The sequence below is a fragment of the Osmerus mordax genome, chromosome 4, assembly GCF_038355195.1.
Source record: "Osmerus mordax isolate fOsmMor3 chromosome 4, fOsmMor3.pri, whole genome shotgun sequence".
NCBI lineage: Eukaryota > Metazoa > Chordata > Actinopteri > Osmeriformes > Osmeridae > Osmerus > Osmerus mordax.
Window position 1 is genome coordinate 20161282 of NC_090053.1, and position 15837 is coordinate 20177118.

Sequence of the window (15837 nt, forward strand, 5' to 3'; positions counted from 1 at the left end):
TTTGTTCAACATTTTATTCAAGAGAATAAAATCACAATAGATTAGAAAACCATCAAATAATATACAAAAAACCCTCCCAGAGCCTGTCTATTCAAAACAAGGAAACTCACAGGAAAGCTTTAAAAACGCACAATAAAACAACTTCCTGATAAAACTGAAACTAACAAAAGAGTAGAGGCGCTCTTGTTACACGACGATCTTCCTAATGTACGTTTTAACAATTTGTTGCCTTTCTTGAAAGCAGTGTGCCTGGTGATTCCACAAATCGCTCTGATGCTTCAGAGGAACACCCTTTTGGGCTGGGGAGGAACCCAAACACTACCCCTCACACCTAGCGAGGAGAGCCCAGTAGCAGGGCCCAGTGGCTGGGCGTCGACAGCCCTGTGCTTGGCCCCGTCTCAGTTGAACCAGGTTGTGTTGAGCTGGGTCTGGTTCTTGATGCTGGTGTCCATTTTCAACACCTCCCTGATGGCCATGGTGGCGTAGGTGGAGGGAGGCAGGGAGAAGTCCATCCTCAGGGCTCGGTACTTACCCTCTGGAGGGAGGGAAGAAAAAGAGTGTGAGAGACAGGGGTTGCACAGACAGAGAGAGACAGTGTGTCTACTACCGAGCACTTGTGCACTTCGAGCACTGACTTTCAGTGCTTAGGGCGCTTACACTGACAGAACCAGCAGAATTCAGGGCATTGGAAGTACCCGGATGGCACACTGCAAACGGTCCAACAATGCAGTGTACAACGATGGACACTACTCGCCCTAAACGGGCACCATCTTGGCTACGTAGCGGAAGAGGAGGAGCCCTTTCGGCAGCTTTTCATTTCATTTCTAAAATAATGGCGGACGAAATGACTCGCGAGCAGATTTGAGTCCGTCACTTCTGCAAAGTGGTTAACGTAAGTGTTCCATTTGAGACAGCACTAATCAGCGACGGAGTGCACTACAGATGTAAGTGCACTGTATTGCAATGCACTGTATTGCAGTGCACTTCGTAAAGTGTTCAGTAATAGACACGCCCAGAGAGTGAAAGGCAGACTTGTGAGAAGGGGAAAAGACTGACACCTGGTGGAGATGAGGAGAACACCACGCCGGGACCAGCGTGATCCACAGGTGATCAACTCACCTGTGTTGAAGACCGGGGCAGGTTTCTTCTCCAACTTCTCGACGTCCGTGTGCACCAGGGAGATCCGGGGGTCGTCGTAGCGAATCACCTCCCTTCAGGAAGTAAAAGCACAGGCGATCTTTAGCCACGCGGAGCCCTGACGGTACTGACAGCAGCAGGGCTCCGGCCAGGCTCACCAGTGGACGTCGCTGGGTCGGATGATGACTCGGCGGTAGGCTCCAGCCAGAGAGTAGTCCCTCACTTTGTGCCTCATGTTGTCTATGTCCAGCTCATCGGCCGCCAGCATCTCCCTGTAGCCCTTCCCCACTACCAGCACACACACAGCACACAACACACGTATGGACAGGATCACGTTTACGAATATACAAACGTTTTTTTTTGGACAAGGCTAGGAATCTCTGCGTGGTAGAATCCAGGAAGTGTGGCAGCAGCTTACCGTGGTGGGTGGGGTAGGGTTAGGTGAGGCAGCAGCTTTCCGTGGTGGGTGGGGTAGGGTTAGGTGAGGCAGCAGCTTACCGTGGTGGGTGGGGTAGGGTTAGGTGAGGCAGCAGCTTACCGTGGTGGGTGGGGTAGGGTTAGGTGAGGCAGCAGCTTACCGTGGTGGGTGGGGTAGGGGAGGCAGCAGCTTACCGTGGTGGTGTAGGGTTAGGGGAGGCAGCAGCTTACCGTGGGTGGTGTAGGGTTAGGGGAGGCAGCAGCTTACCGTGGGTGGTGTAGGGTTAGGGGAGGCAGCAGCTTACCGTGGTGGGTGGGGTAGATGACGTCGAACCCAGGCAGAGGCATCACGATGTCGTGGATGGAGTGCTGCTCTGCCTCCTCTGCAGACAGTGCAGACGCAGTGCCTGGAGGGAGAGCACAGAGACACATTTTAATCATCTGATACTAGGAGTCAGGTGGCTGAGCAGTGAGGGAGTCGGACTAGTAATCCGAAGGTTGCCAGTTCGATTCCCGGTCATGCCAACTGACGTTGTGTCCTTGGGCAAGGCACTTCACTATACTTGCCTCGGGGAGAATGTCCCTGTACTTACTGTAAGTCGCTCTGGATAAGAGCGTCTGCTAAATGACTAAATGTAAATGTATGATATCATCTATCATAGTATCAGACACACACACACCTCCCCTGAGAACCAGGTCCCCCTCCACAGCCTTGAGACCGAAGGCCTCTATGCGCCGGCTGACCATGGTGTTCCACACGTAGCTCTGGTAGCTGTGGATGTACATCAGGCGGTTGTTCCGGGGGATCTGAGGAGAGACCAGACACACGCGACCGGATGTTACCAGCCTCGCCTGAAACAAGGCAGGCTCACAGCATGGACCAAGTCAGAGTTCTAGAGCAGTGGTCTTGAAGACATATTAGATGGTACTTTCACAGCAATTGGGTACCAAGTCAATGAAGAGAATCGCCAAGCACAAGTTCAAGACAAAATCAACGTATTTATTATAGATCTATAAGGTGCAGGTGTCTGATACACTCAAGCTGAGCATCTCAGAAGACTGGCCAATGAATACAGGAATGAGGGGCAGTTAAATAGTATCACAATATGTTTTTTTTACTCTCACAAGAAACATCAGGGGGTGATAATCAACATAGCCTTTACAAGCACAGAAAGAGGATGCTGCATGCTAGATAGCTTTTGTTTAGTCTTTAGACAGGGCTCTGAGAAATGGCCTTGACGTTCCTCCTGTTTTCCTTGTTCAAAGTTGCATGGCATTATACACTCTTTGGTAACACTGTGACCTCTGACCTACACTACTGTCAAAGACATTTCCTAGTCTCATTTTACAAAGAACTAACTTATGGCTATGCAGGCATAAGCAAACAGCATAATGCCAGTTTATCAATGATACAAACAACATAATTCATAGATGGGCATATTTATTGGGACCAAGGGTTTGTTTAATTATTGTTAACTGATCAGAGGTTAAGGACAGACCTCTTCATCTTCAACCGTAGTCCTTAGGGACCCCCTGCCCTGCATGTTTCCCTGCTCCAACACACCTGCTTCAAATGAATGGCCGTTATCAGGCTTCTGCTGAGCTAGATAACGACCCATTCATCTGAATCAGGTGTGTAGGAGCAGGGAAACATCTAGAACATGCAGGACAGGGGGTCCCTGAGGACCAGGGGTGAGAATCGTTGTTCTAGTGGAGGCCTGAGTCGGGTGTGTGTGTGTGTGGTGAGTCAGGGAGAGGGAGAGCTCACCAGTACGGGGTGTGTGGTGAGTCAGGGAGAGGGAGAGCTCACCAGTCCGGGGTGTGTGGTGAGTCAGGGAGAGGGAGAGCTCACCAGTACGGGGTGTGTGGTGAGTCAGGGAGAGGGAGAGCTCACCAGTACCGGGTGTATGGTGAGTCAGGGAGAGGGAGAGCTCACCAGTCCGAAGGCGGTGATGATGTTGTTCTTGCCGTGCATGGAGAGCCCTCGCAGCAGCTGCCCCTCCACACAGCGTTTCACCGGAAGCTTCCTCAGGGCGGCGTCGGGGTCCTGGGACTCCGCCCACTCTTGCCGACAGCGTACCAGGAAGCTCTTCTCCGCTGCACCGGGGAACAAAACACAACCCCACGGTCTGCATTACAGTATTACTGTCTGGCAAACACACTCCCAAAGACCGCGTCACCATGCCAACACCGGGAAGACAGTAATGCTTCACCTCCAGATCGGGGTTTGAGGATGAGGTCCACCACCTCGCTCCAGTTGTTCTGCAGGATGGCCCTGGGTCCAAACACAACACAACAGCCTGGTCAGTCTCCTCATCGAGCCATTGATCTTTAACAAGGGGGTCAGGTGGCTGAGTGGTTAGGGAATCAGGCTATTAATCAGAAGGTTGCCGGTTCGATTCCTGGCCGGGTTAAAAATGACGTTGTGTCCTTGGGTAAGGCACTTCACCCTACTTGCCTTGGGGGGAATGTCCCTGTACTTACTGTAAGTCGCTCTGGATAAGAGCGTCTGCTAAATGACTAAATGTAACAATATCGAGGGTGGGTTATGGAGGCGTGTTGGTGTGTGCGGTCCCGGTCGTGGTCCTACCTGCCGACCATGTAGGTGGGGACGGCCGTGGTGCCGAAGCGCTGCATGCCGTAGTAGTTGAGGAAGCCGGTGTCTCTGAGGGACGTCATGGCCTGGAGGATCTGCTCGTCGGTCCCTGTCACGTTCCTGGACACGACAGGTGAGCCAACCAATCACAGCGGGGCATTTCCAAAAGCAGCTTACTGCATTTGTTTTACGAGAAATATTACGGGATTCAATGTTCAATGTTCCACGTCACTGGTGTGAAGTGTATACATTTACTTCCATGAATGGTGCGTATAGTGTTGTTACTAAATATACATACGTCATAGTTTTGGTAAGTCTATTGTGGATACAAGCGCAGATTTTCTCACCTCCAAAAACATTCCTTAGAGCTGGTCTGAGTATTCAGATTAAGAAAAAAAGCAAATAAATAATCCGCCTAACCTGATGACGACAGTGAAGTGATTCCCCTGCAGTTCGCCCAGCTTCAGAGGGTGGCTCTTGTAGAGGAAGTTTCCCAGCTTGAAGTTCATGAGGCACTTGTTGAGGTGAGACAGTCTCTCTGCCGTTATCCTGAGGAAAGAACCTCAGAACCGTCACAGCGGCCTCAGCACAGGAGAGAGAACAGCAGAACCGCCACAGCGGCCTCAGCACAGGAGAGAGAACCTCAGAACCGCCACAGCGGCCTCAGCACAGGAGAGAGAACCTCAGAACCGCCACAGCGGCCTCAGCACAGGAGAGAGAACAGCAGAACCGCCACAGCGGCCTCAGCACAGGAGAGAGAACAGCAGAACCGTCACAGCGGCCTCAGCACAGGAGAGAGAACAGCAGAACCGCCACAGCGGCCTCAGCACAGGAGAGAGAACCTCAGAACCGCCACAGCGGCCTCAGCACAGCGTCCTGACCAGCTGCCCGGAGCCTCTATCAGACACAGGTAACACACACACACACACACACACACACACACACACACACACACACACACACACACACACACACACACACACACACACACACACACACACACACACACACACACACACACACACACACACACACACACACACACACACACACACACACACACACACACACACACACACACACACACACACACACACACACACACACACACACACACACACACACACACACACACACACACACACACACACACACACACACACACACACACACACCTGCTCCCCCCGCCACTTTTAGCAAAGACAACCGTATTTTAAGGTTACATCCTCATATCCTCAGTTATTAAACAAAGCTGTCCATCCACCCCCTTTGAAAACAAATGTCCTCCCTTGCCATCCGCCCACAGGGAGAGGAGAACACCACCAGTCCTCTGACCTCACGACCGTCTCTAAAAACACAACTTTAACCAGCACTGCCTCTAAAAACACAACTTTAGCTAGCTCGGCCTCTAAAAACACAACTTTAGCTAGCTATGCCGGCTAAGCTATCTCACGGATGGCTCTTGTGGTGTTTTAACTGAGGAGTGGCTGTAACCAGGTCAACTCGGCTACAAAGGCGCCCTGGTTAGAACTCCCCAGAAGAATGTCCACATAGCAAGAGTACACCAACACAACATGGGAACGAACAAACAAATGCTGACGTTGACGTCGCTGACGTTTGATACTTACTTGAAAACGGCGATCTCCTGCACAGTGATGGCTCTCTTGTCCTTGGTTCCCATGTAGGAGAAGACATTAGGTCTGAGCCTAAGGAAGGGGTGAAGACATTAGGTCTGAGCCTAGGGAAGGGGTGAAGACATTAGGTCTGAGCCTAGGGAAGGGATGAAGACATTAGGTCTGAGCCTAGGGAAGGGATGAAGACATTAGGTCTGAGCCTAGGGAAGGGATGAAGACATTAGGTCTGAGCCTAGGGAAGGGATGAAGACATTAGGTCTGAGCCTAGGGAAGGGATGAAGACATTAGGTCTGAGCCTAGGGAAGGGATGAAGACATTAGGTCTGAGCCTAGGGAAGGGATGAAGACATTAGGTCTGAGCCTAGGGAAGGGATGAAGACATTAGGTCTGAGCCTAGGGAAGGGATGAAGACATTAGGTCTGAGCCTAGGGAAGGGGTGAAGACATGCAGTAAGTATCTAAAACACAGTAATCATAAGACACTTCTGTCTTGAAGAGTACATTTAAAATAGAATTTCTCAAAATGCAACTTGGGGTGTTGTGTTAAATCGACGACCGTAGAGGTCTTGTAGATGAAGGTTCGGTGTAAAAAGCAGTGCAAGCACTCAAACCTGAGGAACTTGGAGAGCACGTTGATCGCCTCCATGGTGTCCTTGTTTTCCTTGTAGAGGACAAAGTGGCAGAAGTTGCCACGGTTTTTGGGCCAGGAGTGTTTTCTGGGAGCTTGTGAAGGGACATGGAAAAGACGGCTGTGAGAGAACCGTTCTGACACACAGAGTGACCGATCATCTTCAACAGTAAACCTCACGTCCTAACTAACCACAGTTTAACAGGCAAGAAAACAGGACACCAAAACCATTTCAAATGTACCCTGACTCCATTCCTTCTCTTTTACCTACGGAAGATCTCTTGAATTTGTGGGCTAGGCGCTTGCTAACACCTAAAACAACGTCATCTCTGGAGATGACGAGTCAAAGGCCAACTTTGCCTCTCCCTCTCGGCAGAGCGGACGAGAAAGGCTTACCTGCAGCCGTTTTGACCTCTGTCCACCCAGAGATAAGCAAAAGGAGGATAGAAGAATGTTACTAAAGGATGCTAAGTACCTCAGACAGATGGGTGGGGAGGTCAGCATGCAGATGGCAGCAGAGAGCCATGTCTTACTGTCTCAGTACAGCAGGAGAGCACCACACAAGGCAAGACAGCCATCGTCTGGGTCAGTAAGAGAGTTTCTTGCCTCTTTGCGTGCATCAAAAAGACACAAAGAACTGTGTCTTCCTTAGTGCTACTCCAGGAGATCCCCCCCCCCCTCCTTCTCATGCACACGCTGGGGTGTTTGGACTGGTGATTAAGCTGCTTTACTGAGAGGTTGAGATCCAGATTTGGGGGCGTTTCGCGAGCCCAGAGGCCGTCGTTTCAGTCCGGTCTGGATCTTAAGCCAGTGTCATGCAGATGGGTTGGCCTGGCACATGCACCCCTGTAGCTGCAACACCACCCCTTCCTCCGACCCCAAACATCACCACAGGCAGCTGAACACGTTGAGACCAGGATGGATAGCATGCACCAGAAGTCTTTGCAACCACCGAAGAAGACATTTGAGTCTAGGGGAGCACAGACTGAATTATTCCAGAAAAACGATCATGGGCACATTTAAGGCTCCAGCAGATGATTACAGCTCCCCTCTTGTAAAGATGCTATAATGGTGCCCCACCCAGGGGGACTCTAAACATCGTTTTCATCATTCAGAAAACGAACAGGGTGGTAGAAATATGAATTCAGGGCAATTATCAAACCACAACCAAAAATATGTGGTACCTGCCAGAGCTCTCTTCCCAGCTGCATGGTAGGCCACGATGAACTTCTTTCCTTCCCTCTCCTCTGTCTTGGTCTCCAGGCCTGGGTACTGGGTCTTGATGGCTTTGTGGACCAGGGTTCGCTTCTCTTTCGTATCATCTACCACCTGTGTGAAACCAAACGCTGCATGTTAGACAGAAATCTTTTAAATGTGTCAACGGCGTCGATTAACCAACTAGTGCTCTTCTTTTGCTACTCGTCTTTTTAATTAGTATTTCGTCCCCCCCCCCCCACACACACACACTTTCATGCCTCGACGTAGCCGTTTGTGTGCCTTGTCATACGAACGCCATTGTCCTGAATGACCTGTGTTTGACGGTGCAGAAGATACATAACCCATGTGACTAACCCATGTGACTAACCCATGTGACTAACCTCAATGGACACATTCCCTTCCTTGTTCTTGAAGAGTTGAAGTTCCCCCAGCTGCTGCTTGTGTTCATCTGAGAGAACCTCCGTCTCCTGCTCCGGTTCCTCGACCTCTGGAACCTCCTGCAGTGCAACAGACCCCCACATGACATGAACCGCCTTCATGGAATTCAGTTGAAAGTATTTCTTTGGGGCAGGGAGGATGGGTATTGCTCACCTCAGGCATGGGGGGAATGGACAGGTCATCCAGTTGCACCCTCTTCCCATCTCGGTTGATCTCGTGCACCACAAAGTCAGAATACCTGAGACACAATAAAACATATGGAGATTATGCACATAATGCATAATAATAAGAGAGAGGGAGAGACAGAGAGAGACATGCAGCAAAGGGCTGAAGCAAGATTCAAACCCAGGCCATTGCGATAAGGCCTCAGCCTACATGATACACGCACTTACCCGGTGAGCAACTACACACACACACATAAATCTGTGCTCACCGTTCTTTCAAGATACCGGAGAACCCCTCGTGGTCACTGACAAACTTCAGAATCCCCACGTCTATCTCGGTCAGCCCATGCTTCATCATGTCTGCAAACGTCTCCCCATCTGGCTCCCCCTCTTCCTCCTCCTCCTCCTCCAGCCCCTCCTTCACCCCGGCCGCTGGATCTTCATCTTCCTCCTGGGCGGGACTGTGGGAGAGCCTTCCGTTCTGCTCATCGGGATCCACCTTGGGCCTCTTGGTGCTGTGGCCTGGCTCTCCCCCCGGGCACGTCCTCTTCTCTCCTGCTAGAGCAGGGGGCAGCAAGGGCTCCAAGTCCTCCATGGGGGTGAAGCTGGAGGCAGAATGAGGCAGCCTGTAGTCATGTAACATGTTTTTTTGTGTTTCTCTCGCCATACTGAGCATGTTGAGATAGTTTACCTTCTCAACAGAGATGGAAAGAGGGTACACATGGATGGCTTTACCCCTGAGGTTTGGCAATGTTATGTTTGTGACTGTAATACTCACAGCTTGTGATAGAAGGGAAAGAGGTAAAAATGGAGCTGGGGATAACTGGCTGCTGTCAGATTAATCCTCCAAAGGCTGCGTCTCTGATACTTAAACCGGATGAGAGACGTAATGGACCTAGGATAGTAAATAAGGCAGTTCAAGTAAATACTGTCACGAGAGAAAAAGGTAATAACGTTAACCTATTAATATCTTCAACAACATCCCAAGCGTTCTCCGCCAACAACTGCAACTATACATTTTCTCCCAGCTATTGTTAGCAACACTACTGAGCTTACTATTGCAACAACGTAGCACCGAAAGTTCCATGAATGCAAAGATTTTCAGCCCATTTCTTGCTAATATTTATTTAAGACTGTCAGGAAATGTTGGCTTTCTGGCTTACACATAATATCTACACAGTTGCACACAGTGCGAAAGGTAATTCCAATGACCCCTATCTAAAATGAGGTAACTTCAGTTAAACAAGTTACCACCGTTAGCACACACAGCGCGCTCAACACAAGCGTAGCTTAGCACAGCCCTGCAGAAATCATAATACAGCTAGGCTAGCGGTAACATGTTAGCTGACTACGGCTAACTTAAATGCGCATACATTAGCACTATCCAACAGACAATACAACCAAACAAAGATGTTTCAATGCCATTCACTGGTTTACCTGCAGCCAAGGTTCAGTAAAACAGTGCGTACAGTGTAATACGCCAGTCTTCCTCAACACGTGTGCTCACTGAATTGCGGAAGTTGTCATGCTCTGAATCCCCACCCTTTGGAAACACCCATTCGATAAATTTAATGTCAGTCATCGAACTTCACCCTCTCTCTACAGAACATTTATGAATAAACTCATCAAATATACAGTGGCCAATCACATAAGCTAAGACTAAACATACCAATTTATAAATGTATGCCTTGAAATGGTAAACAGATTCTGTTTGGCCAAAGAGATAAATATTTATGAAAAAATTATGCATATATAGGTTATAAACCCCTCGGGATGAGGGTTTATAACCAACTCCCGGGCCCCTGCAATTCAGCGGCAGGCTGGGGCAAGTGCCTCGTTGCATGGCTTTAAATAATGTCTATGAAATTACTTCGGCTAGCTATTTTCGCGTCCTTATGAGCTAAAGGTATAACCAGTGTTATAAAATAACAACGCATCTTCACAGCATGGACATCATTCGCAGCTCTGAGGTATGGATAACTCGGTTATTTATATATCCCCGCCGAGTTTCCCGCTCACCCGTACCCTGCCTGTCCGGTGCCAAACACCTGAGGTTTAACCAAGGTGTAGCCAATAATAAAACACAATGCGTGACAGTTGTGCGCGGCCTCGTGGTACCACAGTGCTCGAGCGCGCCTCCTCCTCCTGACGACAGAGGGAGTGCGCGCTCTCCGAAAAGTGGAGAGAGGAGAGCGAGAGAACCCGGCTGCTGCTGCTGCCTAGCTCGCGAGCTGCCAGTGCTGCTGGGGAAGGAGGAAAACATCATGAGCTCCAGGAAAGGTACGTTATTGTGTTTCCCTTTCCCTAAACACGCACGCCAGTTTCAACTGTCTTCTGCATGTTAGAGGTAAAATAAACCCTCCATCGCGTGTGTGGGGTCTACGGATTGTTTTGTTGAACGATGCTGAGACCGGACCAGCCAGCTTAAAACCGATGTGTTCTTTCTCTCTGTGCCTCTGTTTATGCCCCTCTCGGTGCCCGGACGTCGGTCATGCCTGCGCGTGAATATAATCTCCCCCAGTGATGGCCATCCAAGCCCGCAAGAGAAGGCCGAAGGGAAAGAAAGACAAGACTGCCCACCGGAGGTAAGCAGGGCGGCGGTCCAGAGTCCAGTGGACGTGGACTGTGTTCATGTGTTTTTTGGGGGTCTCGGATCGTGACAGTTTCCTTGCCTTCCAACATCAAGAAGCCACGTTTGTGGAGCATGGAATCAGCCCACCGTGGCGACATGGCATGAGGGACAGATTATACCCTTTATATCGCAAAAGTCACACAGTTTACTGTGAGGGCGAGAGGGCAGGTGCTGGAACCGGGATTAGAATTGGCCTCTGCGGATCGCGTCCAGCGATTCTGGGCGGTCCAACGGTATGGTGTCGGAAGTTGCCATTGGCAACGTTCCGCGGCGTCGTGTCGACGGATCGGTATTTCTCGCGCCTGTTGTGGCTTGTTCCTGTTTGAATAATCCCCTAATAAACCCTGCACTACCTCTGTGCCTTTAGCTGAACGCCTTAAGCACTTTTACTGACCGGCAACCTTCTCTGAGAGACGGGAGTTACATATAAGACCAGACACAGATGTGACAGCTTTCCTTGGCCTCATTCCATGGCTTTATGGCATGCACTGGAGACGGATAAACAGGCCACGCGATTTGTCGGCTTAAGGCAGTAGACTATTCGTGAATCGTAGAATTGCTTGTCTGCTCCGTTTGTCTGCTCTCCTGGTGATATAACAGTGTACGGTTCAAGGCACGTTGTTATAAAAGCGAGTGTTTGCTACTGCACGGTGCTCGAGCCGGTGTGTGTTTAGGCAACTCTTAGATGAAGCGCAGCGGTTGGTGTGCACTTGCACGCGGCGCAGTGGCTCTGTAAAGTGCATGCGAATTGGTCTGAAAAGAGTGAGGCTTGTTCACGGCACAATTCTATTGGACCGACGTCACCAGTTGTCGCTTGCATCAATTAGGTGATGGTTCTTCCCCCCCCCCCCACACACACACACACACACAAACACACACACAGCTCTGTGGAAGGTACTAGAATCATTCATATTTGTTGTTTCAACACACATCATGGACCCCTCCCTCCGTACTCAAATAATTCGCTAACATGTTCTTACCTTTCTCAAACCTAAATTATTTGTTTTACAAGACGGTATTATTGTGTCTAAGCCGCAAAACCTTTCGAGACGCATATCTGAAGAACTAACCAATATTCGACACATTCAAAAGTGTGGATGACCTTTTTTTTCAGGGACTCGTGCAACTCTTCTGCTGTGCACAGAAAAAAGTATGTCTTTGTAGAAACACACTTCAACAAGAAGAGGATTCATTCACTTGTGGTCAGAAGTAGTGGAATAGGATTTGAGAACGGTAGCATCAGACATGACTGGAAGTGCTTACGCACACACACACACACACGCATGCACGCACACACACACATGCACGCACACACTACACACCCAAGCACCCATGTCCTGTCTATACAAAGAAAAAGGTAAACAATCTTCAATAAGAGCTAGCCATGGCCCGAGTCATGTGTTTGTTATTCAGACTATAACACACCCTTAAATCCACCCCCACTAAATCCCCCCCTCCCGTCCCTGTGGGGATGCCCCTCCCTCATCTCATCCTCCTGGCCTAGCCACTGATCCCTCCACACCCCCCATGACCCTCCCCTCCCCACAGCAGAGAGTAGAGCCGACACACACAGCTGGGAAAGATAGAAACTCCCTTCATTGATAATAGAACGTTGTGTTTTCTATAGAGCCTGTGCATGGTGTGGAGGAGGGCTTGCGTGTTGGGTGAGAGGGTGTGCAGGGTGTGGAGGAGGGCTTGCGTGTGGGGTGAGAGGCGTGTGCAGGGTGTGGAGGAGGGCTTGCGTGTTGGGTGAGAGGGTGTGCAGGGTGTGGAGGAGGTCTTGCGTGTTGGGTGAGAGGGTGTGCAGGGTGTGGAGGAGGGCTTGCGTGTTGGGTGAGAGGGTGTGCAGGGTGTGGAGGAGGGCTTGGGTGTGCAGGGTGTGGAGGAGGGCTTGGGTGTGCAGGGTGTGGAGGAGGGCTTGCGTGTTGGGTGAGAGGGTGTGGAGGAGGGCTTGCGTGTTGGGTGAGAGGGTGTGCAGGGTGTGGAGGAGGGCTTGCGTGTGGGGTGAGAGGCGTGTGCAGGGTGTGGAGGAGGGCTTGCGTGTGGGGTGAGAGGGTGTGGAGGAGGGCTTGCGTGTTGGGTGAGAGGGTGTGCAGGGTGTGGAGGAGGGCTTGCGTGTGGGGTGAGAGGCATGTGCAGGGTGTGGAGGAGGGCTTGCGTGTGGGGTGAGAGGTGTGTGCAGGGTGAGTTGATTTGGGAAATGCTGCTCCTCGCAGCTCCAGTCTGATGGATTTCTTACAACACGGCTGTGCACTGGATTTCCATCTACAAAATCGCTGGTGGTTGCTTCGCCTGGCCCTTTAAACAGATGCGAGGCGTTCAGAAGCCTTGGCACTCTGTGTTCTCTGCTAGGTGTAACTTGTTCTTGATGCTCTTGATAGCATCTTAGACACGGCAGTTTTATTGTGTTTGATCGGAGTGCTGAGCAGAGAGTGTGTGTGTGTTCTGGAGAGCGGAGGTGTGGACCTCTAGTAGCAGAGATCACATCACTGTAGAAAGACAGAATTCCCATCCAGTTCACTTTTCCTATCCAAGCATCCCTCGATTTAAAAGGTTCTGATGTGAACATGAAGCCCACACAGCACGTGTTCACCTGCAGGGGGCAGTGTCCCTGCAGCAGTGGAAGGACACAATCAAGGTGTTTTTATAGTGGAGAATCACGCATTACACCTCATCTGGATCTTGTTTGGTGTTCCACGGTTGCTGGATCATGTTGTGCATACGGTAGTCCTGCTCTCTATCTGGCTAGTGCTACTACTGCTCAACATGGAGCCTTCATTATTCAACGTGGGGTGAATTCATAATTTAGAGACAGTGTGAAGGTAGAAGCCTATGTTAGCTTAAAGAAGGAATTGTCTTTGACACAAGACAACAAGGCTAAAGCGTTCTGTAAAAAAAAAGACTTTACATTAACTTGATGTAGCATTGCCAAATATCACATTTTGAAGTCTTAATTCAGAAGTCAGTTGTATTGCTTATTACCAAAGTATTACAGCTTCAATAAAAAGTGTTATAACTCAATGGAACAACCCAGATGTATGGTGTCATCTGAAAACTGCTGACGTTGCTTCAGCTGCAGTGATAGATGGATACATATATTTAATAGTCCTTTTTGAATGTATTTGAGTGCCATACAGCAACAAGCCCTGTGTTATCTGTCTGTTAGCACTGTCAAGGCGTGTAGTGGAAGACCCTCTACATTCTAGTTTTGCCTCATTCAGACTGACTGATGTCAAAACACATTAGTCAGTAAAGGCCATTGATTTTGGTCCTTTGGTTTCGCCAGCCCATAGTCTCTGATGGAAGCCCGGAGACCAGGGTGCACGTTGTAAACCAAGCTGTCTGTGGGAAACTAGTGTTTCAGAAAGTCCTACCATGCTGTCTGTGGGAAACTAGTGTTTCAGAAAGTCCTACCATGCTGTCTGTGGGAAACTAGTGTTTCAGAAAGTCCTACCATGCTATCTGTGGGAAACTAGTGTTTCAGAAAGTCCTACCATGCTGTCTGTGGGAAACTAGTGTTTCAGAAAGTCCTACCATGCTTTCTGTGGGAAACTAGTGTTTCAGAAAGTCCTACCAAGCTGTCTGTGGGAAACTAGTGTTTCAGAAAGTCCTACCAAGCTGTCTGTGGGAAACTAGTGTTTCAGAAAGTCCTACCATGCTGTCTGTGTGAAACTAGTGTTTCAGAAAGTCCTACCAAGCTGTCTGTGGGAAACTAGTGTTTCAGAAAGTCCTACCATGCTGTCTGTGTGAAACTAGTGTTTCAGAAAGTCCTACCATGCTGTCTGTGTGAAACTAGTGTTTCAGAAAGTCCTACCATGCTGTCTGTGGGAAACTAGTGTTTCAGAAAGTCCTACCATGCTGTCTGTGGGAAACTAGTGTTTCAGAAAGTCCTACCATGCTTTCTGTGGGAAACTAGTGTTTCAGAAAGTCCTACCAAGCTGTCTGTGGGAAACTAGTGTTTCAGAAAGTCCTACCAAGCTGTCTGTGGGAAACTAGTGTTTCAGAAAGTCCTACCATGCTGTCTGTGTGAAACTAGTGTTTCAGAAAGTCCTACCAAGCTGTCTGTGGGAAACTAGTGTTTCAGAAAGTCCTACCATGCTGTCTGTGTGAAACTAGTGTTTCAGAAAGTCCTACCATGCTGTCTGTGGGAAACTAGTGTTTCAGAAAGTCCTACCATGCTGTCTGTGTGAAACTAGTGTTTCAGAAAGTCCTACCATGCTGTCTGTGGGAAACTAGTGTTTCAGAAAGTCCTACCATGCTGTCTGTGTGAAACTAGTGTTTCAGAAAGTCCTACCATGCTGTCTGTGTGAAACTAGTGTTTCAGAAAGTCCTACCATGCTGTCTGTGTGAAACTAGTGTTTCAGAAAGTCCTACCATGCTGTCTGTGGGAAACTAGTGTTTCAGAAAGTCCTACCATGCTGTCTGTGTGAAACTAGTGTTTCAGAAAGTCCTACCATGCTGTCTGTGTGAAACTAGTGTTTCAGAAAGTCCTACCATGCTGTCTGTGGGAAACTAGTGTTTCAGAAAGTCCTACCAAGCTGTCTGTGGGAAACTAGTGTTTCAGAAAGTCCTACCATGCTGTCTGTGGGAAACTAGTGTTTCAGAAAGTCCTACCATGCTGTCTGTGGGAAACTAGTGTTTTAGAAAGTCCTACCATGCTGTCTGTGGGAAACTAGTGTTTCAGAAAGTCCTACCATGCTTTCTGTGGGAAACTAGTGTTTCAGAAAGTCCTACCAAGCTGTCTGTGGGAAACTAGTGTTTCAGAAAGTCCTACCATGCTGTCTGTGGGAAACTAGTGTTTCAGAAAGTCCTACCAAGCTGTCTGTGGGAAACTAGTGTTTCAGAAAGTCCTACCATGCTTTCTGTGGGAAACTAGTGTTTCAGAAAGTCCTACCAAGCTGTCTGTGGGAAACTAGTGTTTCAGAAAGTCCTACCAAGCTGTCTGTGGGAAACTAGTGTTTCAGAAAGTCCTACC

At 49.3% G+C, this 15837-nt stretch overlaps 2 protein-coding genes across 2 annotated transcripts in view; one reads left to right on the plus strand and one right to left on the minus strand.

Annotated features, from left to right (window-relative positions):
- pus7 (pseudouridine synthase 7) lies at positions 1 to 9727 on the minus strand. The gene is made up of 17 exons (XM_067234441.1): positions 9668 to 9727; positions 9009 to 9125; positions 8500 to 8835; positions 8220 to 8304; positions 8009 to 8125; positions 7595 to 7739; positions 6394 to 6505; positions 5779 to 5856; positions 4571 to 4699; positions 4145 to 4270; positions 3768 to 3829; positions 3491 to 3651; positions 2235 to 2361; positions 1860 to 1961; positions 1296 to 1425; positions 1120 to 1211; positions 1 to 535 (listed from the first exon to the last, which is right to left on the minus strand). The coding sequence occupies exons 3-17, from the start codon at positions 8823 to 8825 to the stop codon at positions 399 to 401; spliced, it is 1929 nt and encodes a 642-aa protein (XP_067090542.1). The 5' UTR covers positions 8826 to 8835; positions 9009 to 9125; positions 9668 to 9727; the 3' UTR covers positions 1 to 398.
- A 763-nt stretch (positions 9728 to 10490) lies between these two features.
- Positions 10491 to 15837, plus strand: part of srpk2 (SRSF protein kinase 2) — a 43587-nt gene continuing 38240 nt past the window's right edge. Inside the window, exons 1-2 of the mRNA XM_067233975.1 lie at positions 10491 to 10510; positions 10752 to 10815. Of these exons, the coding sequence (XP_067090076.1) occupies positions 10495 to 10510; positions 10752 to 10815 (80 nt within the window). The 5' untranslated portion in view covers positions 10491 to 10494. The remainder of the gene's footprint in view (positions 10511 to 10751; positions 10816 to 15837) is intronic.